This window comes from Erpetoichthys calabaricus, chromosome 1, assembly GCF_900747795.2.
Source record: "Erpetoichthys calabaricus chromosome 1, fErpCal1.3, whole genome shotgun sequence".
Classification (NCBI taxonomy): domain Eukaryota; kingdom Metazoa; phylum Chordata; class Cladistia; order Polypteriformes; family Polypteridae; genus Erpetoichthys; species Erpetoichthys calabaricus.
In genome coordinates this window covers 238,241,528-238,261,462 of record NC_041394.2, presented here as the reverse complement: position 1 = coordinate 238,261,462, position 19,935 = coordinate 238,241,528, and the positions used below count along the sequence as shown (strand labels likewise).

Sequence of the window (19,935 nt, the reverse complement as noted above, 5' to 3'; positions counted from 1 at the left end):
CCTCCAGACACATCTCTCCCCTCTTCTTCTTCTTTGGCCAACAGTAGCCCAATTTCCGCCAGCACCCTGTTGACTAACAGTACTGGTGGCGGTTATTGTTAACCCAGGGCTTGACCAATCCGGCATGGAAATTAGTATTGTTGTCTGCATATTGATTTGGCAAAACTTTACACCAGATGCCCTTCCTGACACAACCCTCCCTATTTATCCGGGCTTGGGACCGGCACGAAGAAACACGCTGGTTTGTGCATCCCCTGTGGTTGGGTTGTAATGCTTGTCTCAGATGCCTACTGTTAATAGTTAACTAGTAGGAGTCAAATCCCAAAAGACTAAAAGCCTGTTTTACATCTTCTGACAAATTGGAGTACTAGTACAACTGTTAAAGGCCTTAAAAATGTGAAATGCATTGTGCGCTGTGTTAATAATAGTGTATTGTAAGAAACATTGGAGACTTGTAGAATCTGCGATCGAAAGCAGTAATGTTAATAATGTATAACAAATTCAGAATATACTGTACATAATTTTTTTACTTTCCTTTTCTTACATTACTTGTAAATGTGGAGGAAAGGGTTTTAAGCTTTATAATGACCATTTAAAGAATTTTCTTTTTTTTTTTTAATAAAACATATTACAGCAACATGGAATCCTTCAGCATCTTACCAAGGCAGAGAAGTGGTGTGCAAAGAATATTTCTGTGTTCAGGGGCCACATCTTACTCCCTGCATTACTGTCAATGGACAAAGATGACATTGAGGAAGCCCTTCAGAAATTTGATTTGCTATCTAGATTTCCAGAAGAAGAGGGGAAAGAATATTCTTTAGACTCTTCATCATCCTTTTTTTTCACATATGGAAGACATGCATCTGTTTATAAATAACGTGAGAGGAAAAAGGAAAATGACTGTGTTTTGTGAGAAAATGTAACAAACATACATGTCCCTCATTGTTCAGTTACAACCTACAATTCTTGTTCTATATTTTATATATTCTTTAACATTTTTGTAATAAGTGTTGCAAACCAAATTCATCTTTACAGTCCATTGTCTCAGATCTGCACTTCTTAGTAGAGTAAGTTGGGGCATGTGAGAAATGACAAATTCCTAATACAAGAAATTGTATATGGCGATTAAAGGATTTAAAATCACTAAAAAATTGATTTGTAATTATTGCATCTACCCAAACAAATCATTTTTAAAGTTAAGTTTATAATCTGGTAGTTCAGTTCCAAAATAAATAAAAAAGACAGTTTATGGAAGTGCAACTTTCAATAATGCAAATTTTTACATTTCTTAGAAAAACAAATGTTATAATATCTATTAAGCAACTTTTTTTGATAAGTACATACTTATAAGTTAGGGTCCCAGGGAGAACAATCATGCATTAAAATTAAAAACCAGGAAAACGTTTGAAAGTTTAATAACTCGAATTGAAATTTAGCAACATTATTGCAGCAGCATAGAACAAAATTAAGAAAACACAATTCAAGACAGACAAAGGAAATGAAGGTACACATGAACTGTATAGTAAGTTGGATCATTTAAAAAATTGTTCAATATAAACAATTTTAAAAGTTTCTTTTACCGAGAACTCGAAGGTTTAGACCTTTGTTTTCATGCCTGTTGATTGTTATGTTGTGTTATTGATCATCATTTATTTTGTAACATAATAAATTAATGTCATTAACAGAATTTTCCTTTATTGAACGAGGTTCCAGAAATAATGTCAGACATGCCGTTTAGTACACAAGTACCGTAAACATAATTTCAAATATTTTGAATGAGAGAATTCACTATAATAGCAGTTAGAGCAACCACATTCATATTTAGTATGGTGTTTCCTTAATCTAAAAATATGTTATGTCCTCTTTCTTTTAACTATCGAATCCTGACTTATAAATTATAAAACTGTTTTTTTTTTTTGTTTCTAAAAGTAAATACGACAGTAATACCAAAAGAGAAACTGTGATTCTTGCCTCGTAATTGGAGGAAGTCATATTAATATCGTCTTTTAGGGTTACAGGGCAAATCAACGTTACTAATTTTTCAACGAAAGCGATGTGACAGATGACGGACGCGAATGCTTGGGGCGTGGTGTGGAATTGAGGAGGCGTGGAAGGCCGAGTCCGTAGCTTCACTCTGTTGCACAATTGCAGCCGGACCCTTCTCCTCTGTTGGGAGACACCTGCAGCCGGATACAATTGAAATTGGATGCCATTATGAAAAATCCCCTCCATCTCCTCCAGGGGGCTCTGTCTTTGGAGCACTTTTAGTCACAGCCTCATTCCATCACGATGTGATAAGAAGCGCCTGTGGGGATCTTTTCTGCCCACTGCTATCAGGTAATTCATGGTTTCCTCCTGCCTTACATTTTAAGTTCATTTTGAAATTTCTGCACGATACACATTTATTTATCGAGTTATTGATTGGCTGTATTATATGTCTCGAGTCTCTATCCTAGTTCATGTTTCTGACGCTGTATGCATCTAAATTTACCATTGAGATTAATAAAGTTTACCAAATCTAATCTAATCTAATCCAAAGTAGTATTCATTATAGAACAATACAGTACAGCAAAATGCCAAGCAGGGCCCTTCAACAGGCAGCAGAGCACTGATGTACACGGGATCAGAACTGGTCAGTGTCACAATGCATAGTACCCGCAGACTTGGAATGATGCCCACCTTCACACAAGCACCCAAAATTTATTTCAACGAAATAAAAACTTTGGTGGCTGGCAAACATTTAACCTATTGCTTTTACATCTTGGACATCAGCTATTGCCTAGCCTGTGTCTGTACAGTATATGCAAAAATAAATACAGAAATAATAAGCGGAAATGGAAGAGACGTAAACGCTTGTGTAGGCGTTTTCCTCTGAAGTTTGTTCTGTCAACAGTTTTTCGAAGAAATTCAGTCATAAAGGGAAGCTATTGCGGCAATAGAGCGTTTTCAAACGCGCGGCCAACTTTCTTAGCGACTCGGAAGTGCTCGGGGTAGCTACCGGAGTTTCCCGAACGTGACGTCACGACTCCGCAAGTCCCGTGTCGCTGACTGGCGAAGGAAAGGGGGAAAAGCAACAAGAAGGAAGAGCAATGGCGACACTGGATCGCAAACTGCCCAGTCCGGATGCGTTTCTGTGCAAACCCTGGTCCACCTTTATCGACGCAGCTAAATTACACTGCTCGGACAGTAAGAAAACCCGACCCGATACAGACTCGTTTTCCACGTCGAGATATTAATATCATGCCAAATGCTTTTAAATTCAGACAGTGGCCACTGGTGTCCTCCATGCGTCTGCTATTTATTATTATTATTATTTAATCTTTCTGAGTCCATACACAATCTATTGAATATACTGAGCGAAACTAGGAGGCCCTGGTGCTTGCTGGCCTGTCTGTCTATGCAAGTGTGTCCGTGTTTCCTGTTGCGTTTGTCTTTTTCTTCCTCACGAGTGTCGGTGACAGCTGCCCAGCTTCAGGAGTGCGCTCACCCCGCTCCGCTGCCGCTGCTGTTGCTGCTGTCTCCCTCTCCCTCTCTCTCTCTCTCTCTCTCTCTCTCACACACACACACACTCTCTCTCTCTCTCCCTCTCCCTCTCTCTGTGGGCCAGGTACCATATACCAGTCCAGAAGCACACCATGAATACATACATACATTCATATATACATACATAAATAAATAAAAGCACACTGCTTCGCTTCTCCACTGCCTTCATTTTTATTTTATTTCATTTTGCATTTATCTGCAGATGTAGATTTAGAAGAGACTGGCAAAGAGCTTGGAAAATGCAGGGAGGTGATGAGACTTAATAGAGAAGGTAAGTGTTGTCAATCATGCTTAAATATGATGACTTCACACCAAAGATGATAGACTTAAATGAGTATGAAATAATCAGTATCATTTGAGACGTGCCCACTGCTGCCCCAAAGAGAGTAGTCGCCCACGGTCCAAATCCATTTTTCTCAGTAATAATGAAATTGCCTCCAAGCTGAACTGGAAACCCTGCTTATCCTAGGTCTCATGAGGTTTTTACATTTAGGTTTGAGCTCTTTTTTTTCTGTAGAGCAGATTTTCTCAATAGATTGGGGTGTTCATGTAGTCTACCTTCATGGTTGTTGTTTAGTTTAATAATTCCTTCTTTTGAATTTGACTCTGCAGGTAAACTATGCAAAACACATCTGAAAAAAAGCAGCCTGTATGCCAAGCCATGTACAGTAGATGTTCAGAGTGCATTAAACACATTTCTGGATAAAACAGTTTCAACCTTTTACTTTCTGTTGGTTTTGTCTTTAAAGAATGCAAAATATCAGACCCATCCGTATGTGAAATTAAAATGAATTGTCCTTCTAAATTGAGATTAATTAAATTGTAAATGAAAGAATTTTTAGGAATTATGCAGGATTTGCCTCCTTTAAAGCATGATGCTTATAGTACATTTTTCACAAGGAAACTTAAAATATTTGCCTTCCCATTTTATAGCTACTACAGTAGACTTGTAACTTGTCTTGAACTGGATCCTGATGTACACCCAGTTCCGGCAGCATAGGCAATGGACTGCCACGGAGTTAAGCAAATTTGAGAGTGTTTTTATTTTCTAACATTGTTTCCTGGTGTGCTTTGCTGCTAGTTGTAATTTTACATTGGCTGTTTTTTATTTTAAGAATAAATTTCATAAATAGAACTATTTCTGTAAAACAATTTAATTGTAGCAGTTATTAAGTATATACATATATAAATACTTGATAAGAGGTATTTTATACCTAATTATTAAACATATTTCTAGAAGTTCCAAAAAAGTGACCAATTTTCCAGTTGAACTCTTCTTTCACAGTGCATCCAGGTTGTTCTGTTGATCCAACTAATGCTGTTGTTAAGGTGATCTCTGTCAAAACATAAAACCATATCTAGTCTTAAAGAATATCAACAAGAAATCAGTTTCAATGTAAAAATATACTGCAAATTAAGAATTATATTTATTTGACTAATCCATGCCGCCTCAGTGTTTACCATGCCCCCCAGCTTGTGTGTCAGGTAAAGCTCACTCAGCTAGTTGATCGTGTTACTTGCTTACAGTAATTCAGTAGTGCATGAACATTATTTTGGATTCCTGCCTTGCCTGCAAGTTTACATTACAAGTGATCTCTTAAGTGGAAAATTTTTTGTTTCTTTTAAATTAAAATTGTCTTATTTCTACTCTTGGCCTGTATATCATGAAATGTGTTTATTCTGAAACTATTGTTATAATTGTGTTATTGTAATTATCATCCTGACCATAATGTTCAGATTCTATTTGTCGCTTGTTTGCCAATTTCTAATTCATCCTTGCCTAATAATGACTGCCTTTTGTTACCTATTTGTTTCTGGTATTATAGAGAAAGGGTACAAGAGAAAAAAGATGCTTATTTTTTGAGCCTGTTTTTACAATACTAAAGTGAATACATATTAAGTGACAGAGTTTGGAAAGAAAAAAAAAATAGCTAAAAAGTGGTTCTCAGATGGCTTAAAAATGAAGTTAGTTGGACAGGTAATTGGATAGGTTATGTTTATTACATAGAAGTATGTTTGTTTTACTCTGAGATATATATAAAATATTTTTTTAATAGTTGTAATCTGTGTACCCTATTTCATTTTGTAGTTTTGTGTGACTTATTAGCCTCTGTGTCTATAAAATGGCTGTTACTTTCTAAAAACAGAGGTTTGCATTCAGGTATAACACAAATTATATTATTTGTCCACTGACAACATTATGAGTTGCATGTGCTTGTTCCTTAGAATTAACAAATGTTAATCAACATACTAGCATGGCACAATGTTGCAGTGGTTAAAAATGCAGCTTCATGGTTGAAGTGTCCTTATTTTAAATTCCATCCATGGTTGTTGAGTTTGCCTGTTTGCCTCTTTAGGTTAGGTTAATTGGTCATTTTAAATTCACCCTGCATGGATGCATTCACAAGTGGACCCTATGCTAGACTTTCCAGGATCCCCCCTTGCATTCAGTGTTACTAGGATATTCTTCAGCCACTGGTGACTCATAATTGGATTAAATATGTTTAACAAAATATTATGTCAAAAAACCTACTGTATTTACATATAAAATACAGACTTTAGCATGTTCATATAAAGAGGTACAATGCAAATCTGTGGACATTCAGAATCATAGTGAAGTAACAGGTAAATAGAATATTTAGTTAAGTCCTTAAATTTAGGAAGTAGGCACTGTTTAAAAAATTGAAGTAAATTTTGGCATTTTTGCCTTCTAGGACAAGGAAAAGTAAATAAAAGGTTTTAATATCTTTTAATGTTTGAGCTTTGCTAAGCAGTACTCAAAAGAAACAGTTCTGTATTGAATATTTTTTCAGTTATCTGATGAATTCTTTAATATTGGCTAACCCATAACAGAATTGCACCATGTAAAAATGTTTTTATTATGTAAATAACAGGGAAAAAAATATTAATCTTTACATAGAAATGTAGAAGAAAAATGTAAACTGTCTTTTGTATTTTAGCAATCACTATTTGTGTCCCAGCCAGTGAACCAATACTGCTCCAACATTCGGTGCGTAATATCCAAGTCTTTTTTCTTGTGAGCATATATCAAAAGTATTGACTGTGAAGAATAAAGTCTTGATATGAACTGTCTACAACAAAGAATTGTTGCAGTTATAGCACTCAATACATCATACTTGGCAGAAGAAAAATGAAATATCAAATATATGTCTGCTGAGACAGGACAATTTCTCACATCAAGAGTTAAAAATATATGAAGAGGAAAAGTTTAATCTGTCATCTCTTTTTTTATGCAAAGATTGTAATGTATTTACTAGGCTATAAGGTTCCATTATACTGACACTCTGTGCTTACAATTAAAGATAAATTAAGTGACATACACATTTAAACAGTAGTGGCCCATTTAAAATTTCTATACTTTCCTTAATTAACTAACTTCTGAGGCATTGCATCATTAGCAAATGACCACTTTTTAGATGAGAAAGCAGTAAAAGCAATTACTTTATACAGTATGCACCCATCACAGTAGATGGTACATTTTATATTACAGTAAATTAGTATTCAGTTTTATAATAATGCAGATTATTTGTCAGTTTTTGAAATAATTTGCAGTGATAGTGTAGTGCCATGACATTTCTGTCATTTTATTTGGTTAAAATTTTCCCTGGATGGATCAAGTGGGTTGATATAAGAAATGAAAAATAACATTTTATTGAGTATTACATTTTACATTTTCCTGAATATAAAAGCAAAGATTATGGCTACCTACTTTTCTTTTGAAATAATAGATTCAAAAATTACATTTACTGTCTAGCAGTGTCGTATAGTAATGAAGTAGAAATAATTAGTTACTGTAATTGAGTATGTTTAGCGAAAGTTTCTACTTGAGTATAAAATTTTTGGTCTACTTTTACATTATTTGGTAATCAGTATATTTTCAAATGCAAGTGGAGCCTTTTACTCCAATATACAGTGGATTCAGAAAGTGTTCAGACCCCTTCAATGTTTCAGCTTTATGCTAAAATTATTTAAACTAATTTTTTCCCCACATCAAGCAACACTCAGTACCTCAGAATGACAACATGAAAACAGGTTAGAAATATTTGCTAATTTAATAAAAAACTGAAATATCACTTTGACTAAATTTTTCATAACTTTTGCTATTACTCTTGAAATCCTTCTCAAGTGCATCCTATTCTATTGATTATCTATGAGATGTTTCTACAAATTGTTTGTGGTCCTCCTTTAGTCAGTTCAATTGTGTGGACTTGATTAGGAAAGACACACAACTGTTTATATAAGGTCCCACAGGTGACAATGTGTACTAGGGCAAAAACCAAGCCATGAGGTTGGAGGAAGTGCCTATATAGCTTAGAGACAGGATTGTGTCAAGGCACAGATTTGCAAATCTCACAAAAAGTTCTGTGACATTAAAGGCTTCCAAAAGCACATTTGCCTTCCTAGTTCTTAAATGGAAGATGTTTGAACAAACATGGCTCTTCCTAGAGCTGGCCAAATAGCCAATTTTTACAATTGTGGGAGAAAGGCCATGGTAGGTGTGGTGACCAAGAACCCGATTGTCATTCTGGCTGAGCTGCAGAGAACCCATGTGGGCAAAACATCAGAATGATAACTATCACTGCAACACTTCACCAATCTGGGCTTTATGACTGAGTGGCCTGACAAAAGCAACTCCTCAGTAAAAGACACATGTACACCCACTTGTATTTTGGAAAAAGGCAACTAAAGCTCTCCCAGACTGTGAGATACAAAATTCTTTGGTCTGAATAAACTAAGATTGGTGTCATGTCTGGAGTTAACCAGACACCACTCATCACCTGTGCACTATCATTCCAGTGCTAAAGCATGATGGTGGCAGTTGTTTTTCAGTGGCAGGGACTGGGAGACTAAACAAGGTTGAGGGAAAGCTAAACAAGGCAAAGTACAGTAATATGTTTAATGAAAACCTGCTTGAGAGTGCTCTGGGCCTAAAGGGGCAACTTTCACCAGGACAATGACCCAAAACACAAAGCAAAGACAACACAGGATTGGCTTAGAGACAACTCTGGGAATGTGCTTGTGTGGCCCAGCCAGAGCCTGGACTTAAATCCAATCAAACATCACTTGAGAGACCTGACAATACCTCAGCATCGATGGTCTCCATCTAGCCTACCAGAACCCGAGAGTAAATGCAGAGAAGAATGGCATAAAAGCTCCAAATCCAGGTGTGTGAAAATTGTTGCATCATGCCCAAGAAGATTCCGTGCCGGAATTGCTTGCAAAAAAGCTACAATTAAGTAACTGAGTTGTGGTATTCAGTATACTGGTAGAAATTTCTGTTTAATCATTTTTACTGTGGTAGAGTGCATCAGGACACTTCCTTTGTTACTTGTCGCAAAAGAGATGGCGCATGGGGGGGAAGTGGATATTCCGTTTCCTTCTGACACAGTCTGTAATTCTCACAGTTAACAACCTCCCCAAAAACTGTTTATGATTGCATCTTGGATTCTTTTTGGATTCTCTTTATATCATTTTTCTTCATATTCATAAAGATGTTTTGAACGGCAATATTAAAGTCTAGTTTAGGCTTGTTTCTTTTTGCTCAATGGGAAACCTTAGGAATTGGGAAGAATAAAATCCAATCTTCTATGTAGTTGTTTGAAGTACACTTCACTGCAGCCTGTGGAACAGGGCATAGCTGGATGTTGGTGGCACCCACTCTCTCAGTTATTTCCACAGCTGATGCCAGTGCTTTCAGACGTTGCCTTAATGGAGCCTGCTGAATTAGGTAGAGCTAGATCCACAGGCTGAACTGAAGTGTACTTAATAATTCTTTACATTTATATAGCACTTTTCTCACTACTCAAAGTGCTTAGCAATTGCAGGTTAAGGGCTAAGGTTAAGGGATTCGAACCAGCAACCTTCCGATTGCCAGTGCAGATCCCTAGCCTCAGAGCCACCACTCCACCTGTCTACTTGTACCTTCACATGCTGTGGTTCACTCACATGTCTTCTCAGATTAACTTGAGTATCACGGCTCCAAAACAGATCATCCGACAGTTGGAAAAGCTCTAGGAAAAAAACAAAATTCCATTCCTTTGAATGTTAAATTAGAAGAGATATAGTTTAGGTAAAGCACTTTATTTAACATTATTAGGGTTTGTTTTGATGACTAATGTTATTATTAATGTTATTATTATCCTGCCTTGCGCCCTGTGTTGGCTGGGATTGGCACCAGCATACCCCCGTGACCCTGTAGTTAGATATAGGGGGTTGGATAATGGATGGATGGATGTTATTATTACATTAATTCTGTCCATTTGTTTCTGTGGTTTGGTGTTCTTTGACCAATAATGGGGATCATTTTTGGGGGAAGGGAACACTTAAAAATGTTTTCCAGTAATTTTAGCTAGATATTACATTACTCACATTACAAAAAATCATTTTACAAAGGGATTTTCAGGAGTGAATTAGCTCCTTCCAAAAGTGGTGGAAGCTTGTACAGCTCTGCTACTAGGTCACACCCCAATGATTTAAGATATAAACATTAAGATGTCAACTCATGCTGATTGTCATAGCTTCAGAGTTGCTGTTCACTCATGTTGAATGTCATAGCTTGCAGTTACCTGGCAGTTAGTTTAGTGATTGGAATAAAACCTGTGCAAAAAGAAGGAAGTCTTAATTATTTTAAGTTTGCAAAAACTTTTTTTGACTATACAGTTTATAAATTGATGTAGTGCAGTGTTAATCCTGGGTTTTCCCTGTGTAGAGTTTGCACGTCCTCTCCGTGTCTGAGTGTTTTTCCTCCTGGCACTCTGGTTTCCTTACACAGTTGAAAGATATGCAGGTTCTGATCGATTGATGATGCTAAATTGGCCCCTGGTTTGTGTGTGTGTGAGTGTGTGTTCACCCTGCAATGAGCTGGTGTCCTGTCCGAGACTTGTTCCTGCCTTGCACCTGATGCTTCCCAGGGGAGGCTCCAGCTTCCCAACGACCCTTCTCCAAATAAATGGCTTTCGAAAATAGATTGATAGGTCGTAAATTTACTTGTGCTTAAGTACAATTAATATCAGATAACACAAATATTACTTTCACTTGAGTAACTTTTCAGAAAGGTGTCTCTACTTTTGCTCAAGTATGGATGTTGATTAGTTTATACAACACTGCTTTTTATACAATACAGAACTAGCAAAATCAGTCCTTTTAGTACTACTGAGCATATTTTTGTAGCACATGGTTTTAGGAAGAAAACACTTGTCCTTCATAGAATGTTGTCTATGGGACCTGGTATTTGAGATACACTATATTGCCAAAAGTATTGGGACACCTGCCTTTACACACACATGAACTTTAATGACATCCATCCGTTTTCCAACCCGCTGAATCCGAACACAGGGTCACGGGGGTCTGCTGCAGCCAATCCCAGCCAACACAGGGCACGAGGCAGGGACTTTAATGACATCCCATTCTTAAAACATAGGCTTTAATATGGAGTTGCCCTTTGCAGCTATAACAGCGTCAACTCTTTTGGAAAGGCTTTTCACAAAGTTTAGTAGTGTGTTTTTGGGAATCATTGACCATTTTTCCAGGAGAGCATTTTTAAGGTCAGGCACTGATGTTGAACGAGAAGGCCTGACTCGCAGTCTCTGCTCTAATTCATCCCAAAGGCATTCTTTTGGGTTGAGGTCAGGGCTCTGTGCAGGCCAGTCAAGTTCCTCCACACCAAACTCACTCATCTATTTCTTTATAGACTTTGCTTTTGTGCACTGGTGCGCAGTCATGTTGGAACAGGAAGGGACCATCCCCGAACTGTTCCCACAAATTCGGGGGCATGAAATTGTCCAAAATGGCTTTGTATGCTGAAGCATTAAGGGTTCCTTTCACTGGAACCAATGGGCTAGGATTAGAACTTCCTTTTCTAAATGTGTAGTAAACAACAAATTTTCTGCTACTGAATTTACTGTATGTTTCTAAAATATAACAAGTGTCCTGTTCAGTGTATAGAACCTAGGGCTCCTGCTGTGTCTCTTATTTCTGTATTGGGAAAACAAACAAAAAAAAACATTATATATTTGGGTAAACTTGAATTATATAACTAAACTGTTTAGATTGTATACTGCAAAAGACATGGACAAATTAGTCTTGTCTCTGTGGAGCTTCTTCTCATTATAGTAAACAAAATAATGAGGTTTCATAAATATTTCATAAGACCATATTAGGTAACATATCTGACATGCTTGACAAACATTTACAGAGAATTGCAAGGCATACCAAGGCGAAGAGAAGCATGGTTTGCAATAGAAACTTAGCAGAAAATCTAAAAAAATACTTTGAAAAAATGGTGGGAGAAGATCTTAAGGTAAATATCATGGAGTTATTTATTTAAGTATATCAGTATAAATGTTTAGGCAATTTAATATCTCAGTGGTAGTAATAATGGTTTTCTATAGTCTTTTTTTTTTTTAAAAGAGCTGCAATTGAATAGTTTTTGTCATGATATGGTATATCATGTTGGTAGTCAGTTTTTGTTGGCATCTATTTTACATCACTACAGTACAATTCTAGCATTTATTGATGTAAGAATAACATAGCATCAGACATTCAGCTTCCATGAACTCTCAGACGCCAGAGACTGCTAGCTGGAGCTGAAGAGAAAGAGGAACACAGCATACAGCTTTCTGTCAGAGAGGGCGGTAGATGCATTTTGAAATCTCTCTCTTTTCTAAATACACAGGAGTGAATATATTACCAGCAATACTTTAAACTAATTCTAGCAGCATACTACAATTGGTGGGTACAGCATTTTTGTTGTATCAGTATGTGAGGGATATCTCTTACCAAGGGATGACTCCTTGCAAGTATGCCTTGATTTCAATTACATTTTAAGCAGTATACGTGATACCTCAGGTTTCAGTTTCAGATTCAAGTTTATTTTCATATACAGATGATAGTGAGAAATCATTACCAGTAATAATGTCTAGTATAACAGCAACTGCACATTTAAACTATATAAATGTAATGAATTATTATTATTAAACATGTTATTTGTTATTTATTGATGTGACATTTTTTGGTGCTGCTTACGTGTTTGATTTGTAGCTGGAACTTTTGTAGAACAGTGCTGCCCTTGCACAATTTCTTGCATTATCTATCTATCTATCTATCTATCTATCTATCTATCTATCTATCTATCTATCTATCTATCTATCTATCTATCTATCTATCTATCTATCTATCTATCTATCTATCTGTCTGTCTGTCTGTCTGTCTGTCTGTCTGTCTGTCTGTCTGTCTGTCTGTCTGTCTGTCTGTCACAACAAGATACTGTTACTTGTGATACAAATGCAAATCATCCTGAGGACTTGGGTCTCATTTATAAAGCACTTTCCACGCAAATGGCGGGATTTGTAAAAGAAAATCTAGGGGGAACATGCATTTGTTTAGGGCAAGTCTGACTCATGCATATGCGATATTTTGGAGAAACTGGGAAATGACGACACCTTTGATTAATTAGGGAAATGCAGCTTAACCAGCTAAATGACAATTCACATGCATAATAATTCATATTTCTGAGCTATTATTATAATGTGCATTGACATCACAAACATATTACACCTCAAAAACATTGAATATAACGTATAGATTGTATTTTAGTTGCATGTCAAAAATATCTCGGCAAAGCTTAATCTCCATCGTGCCTTCTATGCTGGAAGCCATTGGCGAGGCACTACATCCAGTTTTTGTATGGTGAGGGTGTACATACACAAAACATAGCATGATTTTGCCAACATAGAACATCAATTTACACCAGTTTCTGGCTCTTCTAATGTGATTGGATCACTTTAATGCCCTCATATTGCAATAAGGGCACAGAGAATGAAGCTGTTTTTTTAACTATGAACAGCTGCATTTCATTAATGCCCAAGTCATCTGTTATGGAAAGATGTGGCTGAGAAACATTGTGTCTCCATGTCCTGGGTCAGCCTGTGATTCATTTATTTTGAAGGTAGCTTTGATAGATGTGACGGTGCACACAAAGTTTATAAATGAAGCCCCTGGACAGAATACCAGGGTGAGTTTAAAAGCTTTCCTGATCAAATTAGTTTTTACTTGTTTTTTTAAAAGAATGAATTGAGTCCACTGATCTCATTAACATAGGGAGTTTGTTTGAAAGTCTGGGTGCTGTACAGCTGATGACTCTGTCAGCTGTTGAGTATAGGTTTGTTTTGGGCACTACAAGATTGCCTGAATCAGTGGACCTTTATTGGCAGACAGAAGCATAATGATGGAGGAGGTTACAGATGTTGTCCAGTGCAAGGCCATTTAGAGCTTTATAGGTTAGTAACAGAATTTTATATTTGATCCTATAAGACAGAGGGAGCCAGTGAAGATAGAGGCAGGAAGTGTGTTATGTGACTGCTGTTTTGGGACTTTGTAAGGACTGAAATTCAGTGTTTTGAATCAACTGGAGCTGTGATAACAGATTAGAAGGGGCATGTGTCAGTAGGGAGTTACATTAGTCGATTTGGTATGTAATAAAAGCATGGACAAGTTTCTTAGGATCAGTAAAGGAGAGGAATGAGAGAACATGGAATATGTTATGGAGGTGGAAGTAAGAAAGTTTCTTAATGTGGTTTATTTGGGCAGAATGAGGAGGAATCAAAAATGACGTCAAGATTCCCTGCAGTACAAGAATGCCAGATTAATTGAAAATGTAATTTTCTTAAGCTGATCATTCAGTGCCAAATAGCATGAGTTCAGTTTTGCTGCAGTTTATTTTTAAAAAGTTATTTTCAGGTTTCACTGAGGCATGTTGTGAGCTTAGGAATTTCTAAGGAACTTTCACTTTTAACACTGGAAAAGATCTAAGTATCATCCACATAAAAATAACCTAGTACAAAGCTATGAATAATATGACCAAGGGAAAGCATGTACTGTAGATACAAAAGAATAGAGGGCTGAGGACAGAGCCTTGAGGGACACCTTGTGTGACTGATGCTGGACCTGCTGTTGCCAAGACTAACAAACTCTTGCCTTTCAGTAAGATAGGACTTACACCATTAGAGGGCAATGCCAGCGACACCCCGCATGTTCTCCATTAGTGACAGCAGAATATGATGCTTGTCAATATCAAATACTGCACTAGGGTCTCATAGAATTAATGTACTGGTTTGCCTACCGTCTGCTAATAATTAGTTAGTCAAAGCAGAGCAGTTTCACAGCTGAGCTATTAAACCAGATTGAAAGGTTTCTGACAGCTTATTACAAGTTATGTAACTAGTAATGTGGGAGACAACAACACACTCAAGCACTTTAGACAGAAAAGGTAAGTGAGAGATGGGCAGAAAGTTGTTCAGATTGTCAGCATCAATACCAGACTTTAACATTGGGTTTGCCGAGGTGAATTTCAAAACAACTGGCACAGAGCTGGTGTCAATGGATGTATTTATTATTGTCTTAATAGTTAGGATTACAGAATGAAGACAGGATTTATTGAAGATAGGGTCCAGAGAGTACACAGGTAGTAGGACTCATCTCACAGATCAAGTCATTAATTAATGTACAGTAGATAACAAAATTTTACAAAGTTTTCCATGAAGGAAATGATAAGGCCAGATGCAGGATAAAGTAGTTCTTTTAACCACAGAGAACAAAATCCTCGGGTTATTATGTCCACTCTCTATTATTTTGCCATAGTATGCATTCTTGGTTATAGAGAGGTCACCTCTGTAAGCCTTTTGATGGTTGGAAAAAGTCTGGTCAAACACAGTGAGAGTTTATATGAAACTCTTTGTAAATGTCGACCTGCTGCTTTCTTAGACCATAATGATATAATACCATAATACCATGGAGCGAATTATACCATGGAGCTGAATGTTTAAAAGAGACCACCTTGTGTTTTAATGGAGAAGTTTTATCTAATGTTAAATGGAGGGCTTAGTTATAGTGATCAACAAGACAAACTAATGAGCATGGAACAGCACAAGACAGAAAAGGGTCACAAGTAGTTCCAGCAAGGAAAAAGGAAGAGATAATTTTTCTGAAAGAAATTTGACATATACAGTTAAGAGCCAAAAGAGGCATTGGCACAGTGAAAGTACTGCTTTGTGATCAGAAAGGTCCAGATCAGTGTTGTAAGTGTTGCCAACAGATAAGCCAAATGTACAGACCAGGGGCCTCATGCATAACGCCGTGCGTAGAATTTGCACTATAACATGATGTAAGCACAAAAGTAGAAATGTACTTACGCACATAAAAATCCAGTTGCATAAATCTATGCGTTTGTCAACTTCCATGTTCTTCTGCTACATAAATCCCGGTCAGCATGGAAATTAACGCACATGCACGCGCCTGCTGCCCCATCCCAACTCCTCCCAGAATTACGCCTCTTTGAATATGCAAATCAATATAAATAACTCTTAAGCTCAGTGTTCTGTGAAAAGGCAATGGCAAAAGCACGAGGGAAAATAGAATTTCAGCGAATACCAAGTGGAGGCAAGGAAAAGCATATTATTTGTTGGTTTAAACAGTGGTATAAACAACAAAAGGAAGTTGATCAAGTGACATAGAGTGTCGGAGAAACTCGAAAGCTCAAGTTCACAAAGTCGCACAGTGCCCGAAATAAAAAAGAAGTTGTCAGATATCAAAGTCATTGTGAAAAGGCGAGTCGTAGCACACTGTCTGAGTGTCATATGAAAGCTTATTCGGATACAGAGAAAAAAAAAGGCACACAGTGGGGGAAAAAAGCACGAAATGTCAACTTTAATCTCAAAATTTCCATTTTAATCATGTAGTTTATTTTGTCATTAAAGTAGAACATCATAAACTTCATCTTAAAATTGTTTAATTTACTAGTTTCCCAAATCCCATCGTAACTAAAGTAGCACGTTAAATGCTTTGTTTTGTATTTGATCTTCTATGTGCTCTATGTGTATGAATCACTGCGTGCTTCTGGGCTTTCTCTTCCTCCTGCAGGACACAGAATCCATTACATTCGTGATATTACAGCTCTCTGAATAATTAAAATACTGAAATGTATACGTGATATCATTTTCATGATGATAGGAGTTAAAGCTTGTTATTAAACATGGGAACACGGTGGCACAGTGATTGTTCATGTCTCACGCAAGATGCTTACTGTGCCGTGCGCGACCTTCGATGAAATACTTTATTGTAGCTGTACTGTCACTTTCAAACATACTAACCTCCATTTCCTGTCCTTACTTTTCTTTCTCCAAATACCCCCAATCGCCATACAATCAGCTCTGTAATAGACTTTAAGCCATCTGTAAGCTTAGAACGGCGATTCTTCAAAACTTCTAAGGAACATTGAAATATCTTTGTATTATGTGTTTAATTATTCTATCCATCTATCCTTCCAGTGTCGCGCCAGCCACAGCAAGAATACAGCGTGAGGCAGGAACAATCCGTGAATGGAGCGCCAGCGGCTCGCTAGCGCAGCGGTACCATATCCTCACATGTTTAATTATTAACAAGATATATTATTTAAATGAAGTTAAAGTTTTATCTGTATAATAAACATATTTTGCTGCATTTCATCTTAAAAATATCGTCATCATATGTAAATACAGTACATGCTTTATAAAGTGGCTCAGGTTGTGCAATATTATAACTGTATTGCAAGTTTACAGTGAGGTAATTGTACTTAAGTACAAAGCGTTCTACAAGGAGCACTTGATAGACTGATTGAGTGCGTTTAGAGCTCTTGGGATGAAACTGTTTCTGAACTGCAAGGAAAGGCTCTGAAGCATTTGATGTATGAGTGCAGTTCAATAGATAGCATGGCTGAGGCAGCGTGTGCTTGATGCTGTATACCGATAATTCTCTTTCCGATCAGCTGCTGTACAGCTGTGATTCACACTCAGATACAGTGATATAAATACTCTGAGTGGTGCATTGAGAATAATATGGAAAAATATTATCCGATGTGGCAACCCCTAATGGGAGCAGCTGAAAGAAGACGAAGAAGAAGGTGCAGTGAGAGTAACAACACTAAAGCAGTTATGGTATTTGGAATAGTTTGAGCATTCTGTGGACCATTATATTGTTACAGGTTAATTACAATCAGACACTTTAAACTAATAAACAATATGCGGTTAATTTCAGTGTATTTATAAAGCCACATCAGGGATGTGGATCTAAAAAAGAAACGGTAACCACACAGGAACAGTAGCACTGCTTTGATGCTGGGTGCCATCAGTCTGCAAAACCAAGCACAGAACTTGCGTACGACAGGGTATAAGCTACCGTGGAAATGTGCGTGGCTTTACACCAAGTTTAGGTTTTATACATCGCAGTTTGAATGTGGAAATGTTCTTGCGCAATATTTTTGTGCGTACGCACCGTTTATACATGAGGCCTCAGATCTTATCAGACCACCAAAGTGGGTAGGAAATTCAACATGTTGCACCAATTCAAAATAGACCACTAGGGATAGGCATTCATTTGTCACCTTGCATGTAGGCATGTCAGTGTACATATTAAAATCACCTACAAGAATGACAACCTGGAAAAGAGAACTGAGCAGTTCAGTCAGATCAGCTAAAAACAGTAATTGTATTTTGGATGTTGGCAGAGAACGATAAGTAGGATAGTACCAGATTTCCTTGTCAGTTCTACAGCCAAACACTTGAAGGACAATTGACATTCAGTTGGTAATCTTTTGATGTTTAGTTCAGTTACAGTAAGTTCTCTGCCCTGATCAGAGCTCCTGAGTCCCTTCAAAGTAAACATAACCTGATGGAGTTGCTTCAATAAGAGATGCAAACATGTTAGGTTTTTGCCATGTTTTAGTTAAGCATAATATATCAAGGTTGCAGTCCATAATAAATTGATAGACCTTGTGTTATTTCAATTTGGCACAGACTTGACACTCTTACACATTGACACCCTTATTCCCTAAACCCTGAGTGGGACGGTGTATTCCAAAACAAATGTTGTCAAATGACGTCACAATCTAGAGTGTAAAAACTTTGGATGCTGCGCATTCTAAAATATATTTTTAAAATATTACAGTCCTACCATTTGTCTGTGCAAAGTGTACCATTTGCTCTGAGAAATAGCAAGCTGACTAAAAAGCAGAGCAGCACAGCGGGAAAGGTGGGAAGGGGGAGTGCAGCAAGAGTCCAGAGGAAACATTAAGTGATGTTACTTGATGTTTGATCCACTAAAATGTAGGAAAATAAAATAAGCTGCACATGAAAATAATTACCAGAGCTTGGAGGTTTGAGTACACAGCCATGGGTAATCAGAAGATGGACTAATCTTAGTACAATTAGTCCATAAGGAAAGGTGATGGTAGAGGGCTAACGATCCACTCAAATGTTAAGAAACAGAGCATGAAATACACAAAAAGGACAATCAAAGGAATCAGTAGGGCTCCTGTATCCCTGAAAGATTCCATAGGGGAGCACGGATATTAGCTTATCTCCCCAGTTGAGACACATGCAGATTGTGCTGGTAGTGATACTGTATATCAAGGAAAAACAGAATATTCCTAAAAATTTAGATCTACGCATTGTAAAGCAAAAATGTTCATAAATCAGGCTTCAGGCAGTAGCGTGCAATTGAAAAAACTTTAATCCAGTGAACTACATGGAGATTCAAATCAATTGTTGTTAATTTGGTTAAGATATCATCCTAAAAAAAATCCAAGTCTGAGATAAAAAAGAAGCAATTTGCTTGTGTGAATGAAACATACAGTGAGAGAAAGTAAAAAGTAATCTAAAAAGTCTTAAGGTTTAATGCAAAGTGTTTTTTTTTTCACAGAGTGAAGCGGCAGCAAACATGCACCAGTAAGCATGCACCAGTGCTCCCTCCCTGTTTGTCTAAGAATCAAAGAATATTGTTACACACTAATTTTACTGCTCTGCTCATGTATAGACATTGTCAATAGAATATTATGACTTAGTCCTAATTTTCTGTTTTGACATCTCCGTCTGTGCTATAGAAATTGTTTCAGAAGCTGAACTTGTTGTCTGTCTACAGTACCTGTTGGCTGTCTTTCTTTCATTTTTAAAAATAATATTATGTAGTTGGCTGACAAAGGTTATCCAGTGTAGCGGTAAGCACAGAATTGTAAAGGCCTGTTACAGAAGTAAAATTTTTAAGTGTTGTCACACTAAAGTATAATAAAAGATTTGATAACCAAGTTTTTTTATGTTAAAATTTAGACTGACTCGTAAGTCATAAGATGACCTTCTTGCATTTTAAAAAGAGCAGTTTTACTCCGATTTCAGAAAATTGCATGTGCAGTAGCTCAACTTTATATTGTTATCACATTCAGGCTGACAATGATGTTAGGAGTCAATGTAACAGTTCAGGTTGGCTCCATGCTCCTGTTTGCCTTTGGGGAGCATCTTGCACATAGATTGTTGATACTGTAACCGAGATGAGCTGAGCAGATAAGAA

The 19,935-nt window shown here is 37.1% G+C and overlaps 1 protein-coding gene across 1 annotated transcript in view; it reads left to right on the top strand.

Annotated features, from left to right (window-relative positions):
- The first annotated feature begins 2,850 nt into the window (after positions 1 to 2,850).
- The window catches only part of LOC114660252 (ataxin 7-like 1), a 124,198-nt gene continuing 107,113 nt past the window's right edge, over positions 2,851 to 19,935 (top strand). The window contains exons 1-2 of the mRNA XM_028812839.2: positions 2,851 to 3,186; positions 3,746 to 3,814. Coding sequence (XP_028668672.1) covers positions 3,090 to 3,186; positions 3,746 to 3,814 — 166 coding nt within the window. The 5' untranslated portion in view covers positions 2,851 to 3,089. The remainder of the gene's footprint in view (positions 3,187 to 3,745; positions 3,815 to 19,935) is intronic.